The sequence below is a fragment of the Pempheris klunzingeri genome, chromosome 8 (assembly GCF_042242105.1).
Source record: "Pempheris klunzingeri isolate RE-2024b chromosome 8, fPemKlu1.hap1, whole genome shotgun sequence".
NCBI classification, from domain to species: Eukaryota; Metazoa; Chordata; class Actinopteri; order Acropomatiformes; family Pempheridae; genus Pempheris; species Pempheris klunzingeri.
Window position 1 is genome coordinate 25990403 of NC_092019.1, and position 6802 is coordinate 25997204.

The window sequence follows — 6802 nt, forward strand, 5'->3', positions numbered from 1 at the left end:
TGCAACAACAACAAAACCAGGTTCAACCTCGCAGTATTTCTGAAATCAGGGACACGTATGAGGTCAAGTCAAAGCCTTGCTTTAAAACAAATATTTCGCATGCTTTTAAAATCTGCAAGTTAGACATTGTCGCAAAAAACCATAACTGAGCATCGTCGTGAAACGGTTGCTCATGCGTCATCAATAAGCGACGCCGCTTGTTAAGTACGTATGTTGTAGCGCTGTTTGGGTCCTGTTGTGTCCAGTAGCAGTTTCAAAAATGGATAAAAAAATGGAGACGGATAACCTGGAAATACGTCTTCAGGCACTGGAGAGTCGTATATATGGCGAGAGAAGAAACAAAAGCGGAAAATCCGTCAAGGTTCGCGCAGAATAATGTTGTTATATTTCTCATAGCTAGCCTGCTGTTAGCTTAGCAGAGCCACCGAGTGAACACCCTTTTTAATGCTTTATACAATGGCTGCACGGCAGGTTTAGTTCTATTCTGACAGCTGCTCACTCCAGTGTCAGGCAATAACACCTATTGTGTACTTATGTATAGCTAACAGCTGCTAGGCTACATATTTAACATGGTTAGCTAGTTTTCAGTTATTTGGTCACAACGGTCTCTTTTCGTCTGCATATGAGACAAAAATACAAATGTCTCAAATGTGTAGCTAGTTTTAGTCTTACTGCCACTTCAGCAGTCACACCAGGGATTTAGACCTGTTAACAAATAAGACACCCCCATAACATAGATAACTGCTGGGTGGTGGATCTGACATAACCACCAACTTTACTACTTTCTTGACATTAAAGATAAACGGAGCAAGCGAATAATTGGGGGGGAAATAAGATTAGGATATTGTCTCTGAAGAAACAATAAAAATATCAAATTTTATATGTCACACCCTCAATATATTTCTACATCAGAAATCAAACATACAGCATGTCAATCAGGAGTGTGTCCTGTCAAGGTCCTGTACAGGATAGAGCTTGAATGGATGCATGAATGTGTGGAAGGACATACCATCCCCGAGGCTGATTGAAAGTAAAAGCACAAATGGTGATCACTATGATTTATTACGGATTTCAAAATAAGATTAAGTGTCTGAGGGTTGAGTTTAAGTCTGCACTGAAGTTAAGTGTACGTGTTCTGTAGTAAAGTGGTGGAACACGTGGCCCCTTTGAGCCACTGAATAGAGCGTCACATCAGAGTATCATATGATGCGGGGGATGCTTTTAACTTACAAAGGAGCATTGAAATGGATTTGTTTCCTGGTAGATGTTGTGTTCAGGCTGGATGAAGTGACGGCTCTTAACTGTCCTGTTCAGAAGTGTCTCTATGTTGCTGACAGTTGATTTTACATTTGAATGGTGGTATTGCATCGCAGTATTAGTGTATTGTTAAGCTATAGGAAAATATGCTCGATTTCAGATGTGCTCATGAGAGATTAGATGCTGTAAGTAAGCATAAGCAAATGTGTACCTCCACAAGTTTCTATGTTCCTTTGAGTCCTCAAGGGCAGGATACAGGGCAAATCATTGTTATAGAATAGAATAGAATAGAATAGCCTTTATTGTCATTGCGGTACAATGAAATTAGGGAAATTATGTGTTATGAAAGGCTCTTTCATTGTGTTCCTACATAGTGCAACACTTTGTTTCACTTCAACTTGAGATTTAGAGTTTTTGTACTGCATTAGCTAGTATAGTACCAGTACACAGCAACCACCCAGACACATTAAAGAGATAAGTTGTAATGACTTTGGGACATCCTTGTTAATCACTATCATTAAATCTAATCAGTGTGATTTTTTTCCTGCAGTGTGCTGAGTCTTTGGCCAGAATTCAGGCAGGTCTGACCAATACGGCCAACAAGAGAGAACGAGTGAAAATCCTGCACAAGAAAAGTGAGGCCCATGCTGCATTGTATTAGTCCTGTGTTAGCCTTTATACATGATGTAGAAAGAATACGACTTTACATTTATACAGGCATTAATGCATCATTGTACAGTGTTTGCCCTGAAGCTGTAAGACTGTTTACCTACATTTTCCTTTGTGTTTTGCCTTTATTTCCTTTTTTTTTTTTTTTTTTAGTTTAGTTTATTCAAAAGGGGACAATACAATTTCATAAAACACATGATTACACATGGTTAAAAAAGCCAGAATTAGCCAGAAGGCTAGTTTTCATCTGTAGTCCCCTGGCCATGATGTAAAAAAGCAGTAAAATACATTATACCTTTATTTCCTTGATTTAATAGTCAATGTAGAGATAGACGGGAGGGGTATGAAAAAGGCAACACCATAAAGTGCTGTCAATTGCAGGTTAAAATTCCAAACTTAGGGTGGTGTTTGTTAAGTCTTTGATCCTATTTATTGGTGTTGTGGTGCAGTTGAGGACCTGCTGAAGTACCTCGACCCCCAGTTCACAGACCACATCACTGTGCCTGATGCCATGAAGCTGGAGTTCATTCTTGCCGGTAAGCGTGGTATAGATGAGGCACGTAATAAATAACCAATAGTTACTATCACAATCAAATTTGTCTTTGAGATTTGATCAGTTCAGGCTGTTATTATCTATTAATATGAACGCAAATAGTATTTGAATATCGAATGTTTACATGTAAAGTTAAATGTATGTTGTATGTTATATATCATGGAAGTTATCACATTAACAAGACATTTAGTGTTGTAGAAGACTAAAGGTGCAACTCATATCTGACTCACTGTGATGCTGACGTCTGTTTGCACAGAGGAGGACTTCCTGCTATCCCAGGCTTCTTTGCTAGAGCAGGTCAGCAATTTACAGCCACTGCTGGACAGCGCCTACATCAGAGGTGAGTTTCACCCAGCAGGACAGAAAGCAGAGCAACGTCTACCCTGTGACCATGTGACCCCAGCCAGCAAAGTAAAAGGGAGTTCACGCTCTCTCCTGTTATCAGCCCTAAGTGCTTTAAGTGTCTTAAAAAGTAAGGAATGTGGTGTTGACTTACATTTGTTGGACAGATTGGCTCATTTTTTTAAAGGTTAATCCATCAAGTAATGTGTAATTTACTGGAAGGTTATAGCCAAGTCGATCTCTTGAGTGCTATATTCAAGACTTAAAAGTCTGCTGCTAAAAGTTATAATTATGTGTAGTTTTGTATTAAATTTAGGCCTGGAGCCTGAAGAGTACATTTAATATCATGCCGAGACATGTTTGAGATCTGCTGAATGAAATCAGGTTTCTTAAAAGACAAATTTACTTAGTTCACCTCAGAAATGACCACACATTACCTCAGTACCTAAACACCATCACCACAGCCTTCCCTATTAGCTACTACTAATACTGGTTTTTAATCACCTAAACAACAGAGATGCTGTTTCCTCCCGTTGTTGTCACATTACACATCCTGCTGTTTGTATTAGCAGCGTGCCATTCATTGTGACTACTACAGTTAATGATTACATTGGATCCTCTCCAGTGGCCAGTGCTTCAGTATCTGGTTGACATCTTAAAACTGAGAGGAAGCTTCTGTACTGCATGTTTACTCGGTCGGCCCTGTGCTGTGTGTCTCTGTTGCTCACAGATGTGCCAGAACATGCCACCAAGCTGCAGCGCCTGTCCCAGATTCACATCAAAGAACAGGTAACACCCCCACCCCTCCTCTTTGTGTCACTCCATCAATATTGTGGGTTTGATTTCTTGACTCTTCCATGTCTGTACCTCTTTACAGGACCAAACTGAGGCTCAGTCTCAGGAAGTGAAGAAGCTTTTTGAAGAGTACAACAAAATGGTACAGTATTTTCACAAGCTGATTTCTCTTTTTAATTTCAATACAAATTGAATGAATTACCACAAGACTAGACACAAGTACTGAACACAAATCCTGCTAACATAAACTGCTGCTGGGACAAAGCTTCACCCACTGACCCCTGACCTCTGGTTGGCAGATGTTCCTGCTGTCAAAGCAGTTCACCCAGTGGGACGAGACCTTGAGGAAGCTGGAGGAGGCCAAGGGCATTCGGCCTGTAGAGTAGCTGCTGTCAACGCGTGCTTCTGATGCGGATGGTGGTGAAAAGGAAGGCTGCACTGTGATGGGATCATAAAATCAGATCAGATGTTCTATATGTAGCTTGTTCTCTCCCAGTAAATCAGAACAAAAGTCAGACAAAACATTTGCAGCATTTCACTGTTTTGTTTTTAACTGCAGAGTGAACCTGAAGGTATAACATTGATACCCTTATTTCCCCATTCTTTGATATGGTTCGTTTAAGCTCCAGCTCCAAATGATCTCACTGAAAACAGGTCTTTCACATTAAAAATCTGAGGGTTCAATGCAAATTCAAATGTCTTGTAAAATGGATTTCTCTGCAGTGGTAGAGGAAAATGTGGTTCATGATAAAAAAAAAACAATGGTTTTTCTATTAGGTGTTTGCACATGTGTGGACCTACCAATTAAACTGACCTGATAGGTCTTCAGAAGTTTAAGAAATGAACTTAACATTTCGCTGTATGTGGTAGCTACAGTGTCTGATGTAGTTACAGACAGTGAGCCTTGTAGTGACCAAACACTGTCAGTAAACTACAATGTGATGGTGGAGAAGAACGTGGTCTCATGTGAGTGTCCATCAGTCGTCCCATCACATGAAGTGTGGCTCAGACAGCTCACAGCTCTTACTCTTAGTTATTCTAGAGCTTTTATGCTATCTTATTGACTTTACTAGTAACACATTCCAATACTACTCCTGCTGCAAACCAGTCACCTGTTGTCTAAGCAGACTTATTGTCCGGCCCTCACACACACACACACACTTTAGAATTTCCCTCTGGATGCATCCTGACATGATTTGAAGAAAACCCTTATTCTTTGCAATATTTAGTTTTTGAAGTGTTAGTTAATATATGTTAATGCTGCCCTTAATACAGTGTATACTATGACTTCTTTCTTTGACTATTCCAGTGTGTGATGTCTGTTCTCTATCCATAAAGAATTTAAAACTGCAGACAGGTTCAAGGGTCTCTGCGTGCATCTCTGTTGCCAACAGATTCCAGGTTCATTTTCAAGTAATGCTTATGGGACAAAAAGTCACCTCTTGTTTTCACCAATTCAGTCTGAAGAGGCCGACTCCTATCTAAGTTGTGCCATGAATGTCAGAATAGTTTTGACAGACAAGTAATGCTGACATGTTTTCATTTCTGGCATGGCAGTGTAGCCATCTCTTGGTCATTATAAAACAGAAGTGAAGAAGACAGCCCGAGGGGGTTGACTGATAAAATGTTTGTCCACCGTTGGACCTGCAGTGGTCTTGAAGCGCTCCTTCATGTACCTCAGCATTGACTTTATAGGGGTTGGTGCAGCAGCCTTTACCAGACTGGCCAACCTGTACACATAGCAAAGGAAAGTCTTCAGCAGTGACCCTGTGTCACAGGAAAATATGTTTGGATCTCAGAACAAAAAAAAGAATGAATAACTGGCAGTGATGAATTCAATGTGCATCATACAGAGAAAACAGAACTTCCAGAAGTAAAAAAAAAATGAAGTGCACTTTGGTCAGTAGAAACACAAACACCAACACCGACCACACATCGGACCGTACGCCACAGTGGTACAGTTCATTACAATCATGTTACAAAAGGTACAACATCAGTTGTTTAGAAACTATGTCTGGTTAGATGTAATAAGCTCAAGCAGAATGTGAGCAATGACTGGAATACTTGCTCTTTACAAATTTAGAATAACATGAACAGATCAGACTCTGGAGAAGAACTCTGCCATAATCTGCTGCATCTCAGAACATCAACACTGAGCTGATATTGGATTGTATTTCTAAAAACAGTGTCCACGCACCGATGTCACTGCTGACAGCTAACCTTTGTGTCAGAAGTTAGAAGTATTCCTTTAAGGAAATATTTAGACACTTTTAGGAAATGCTTACAGTCATATGCGATGAGCACATTTCAGTTCAAAAGGCAATTCTCCCTTTAAAAGTGATTTTTTTTTTATGTTCAAAGAGTCATGATTCTTGTGTCTGAACATTCACAGACAAGTTTGAAAAAATTCTCGTGTTGTTTAGAGCATTCAGCAGGAACCAAATCCAGGTTGGAACCCGAATTTGCATGTTCTCCCACAGTCTGCAGACATGCAGGCCAACTGGTCACTCTGCATTGCCCGCAGGTGTGAGTGTGAGTGGTTGTCTGTCTCTGTGTGTCAGCCCTGTGATTGACAGGCGACCAGTCCAAAGTCAGCTGGGATTGCCTCCAGCCCCCCCTCCCTGACAGGTAAGCGGTACAGATAATGGATGGATGAATGAAATGTGAAGGAACTCTGTGTCTTATGACTTGAGCAGTCTTTGGAGGAGCTCGCTCCCTCTGTTGTTTTTTATGTTCAGACAGCTTTTTATTCTCACATGCAGACTATACTAGGAACACATTCCAGCACTGCTTCCCTAAAGCAGGCCAGTCACAAGACTTCTCCTGCTGTGGTGGACATTTATTTTAGATAGAAGGGGATGCATGATTTGTACGTTGTCATGGTTAGTAAACCTGAGAGGGCGTTGGAGGCCTTCATACTTGGCATTCTTTCAGCTTAGATAAGATAGGGACCCTGGAGATGTTCCACACCCCCCTGATAATAATGAAAGGGTCTCGACACACACAGTAACACACACATTATGTGTGGTACTTCTCTGGTGGCATGAATACACATGATTCTATGTGAAGGATGTATCAAGGTGTGCTACATAATGTGCTGTAAAAACTTTAAGTGACAGTTGATCACTCCTCCTGACTGTTAGGTCTGCGTAGTCATGTGAGCTGTCCATACTAGAGCACACCAAT

At 40.7% G+C, this 6802-nt stretch overlaps 1 protein-coding gene across 1 annotated transcript; it reads left to right on the top strand.

The window, feature by feature from the left end:
• Positions 1-205: 205 nt before the first annotated feature.
• dctn3 (dynactin 3 (p22)) lies at positions 206-4979 on the top strand. The gene is made up of 7 exons (XM_070835306.1): positions 206-361; positions 1808-1892; positions 2376-2462; positions 2736-2819; positions 3552-3610; positions 3699-3758; positions 3916-4979. Exons 1-7 carry the CDS (start codon positions 260-262, stop codon positions 4000-4002), a joined length of 564 nt encoding a protein of 187 aa, XP_070691407.1. The 5' UTR covers positions 206-259; the 3' UTR covers positions 4003-4979.
• Positions 4980-6802: the final 1823 nt, after the last annotated feature.

What these genes read in the sequence shown, in the direction of transcription:
- dctn3 (XM_070835306.1), top strand. Translation starts at nt 260, where the DNA reads ATGGATAAAAAAATGGAGACGGATAACCTGGAAATACGTCTTCAGGCA. An exon ending in GGACAGCGCCTACATCAGAG is followed by an intron (nt 2,820 to 3,551) that starts GTGAGTTTCACC and finishes TGTTGCTCACAG; the next exon opens with ATGTGCCAGAACATGCCACC. An exon ending in TTGAAGAGTACAACAAAATG is followed by an intron (nt 3,759 to 3,915) that starts GTACAGTATTTT and finishes TCTGGTTGGCAG; the next exon opens with ATGTTCCTGCTGTCAAAGCA.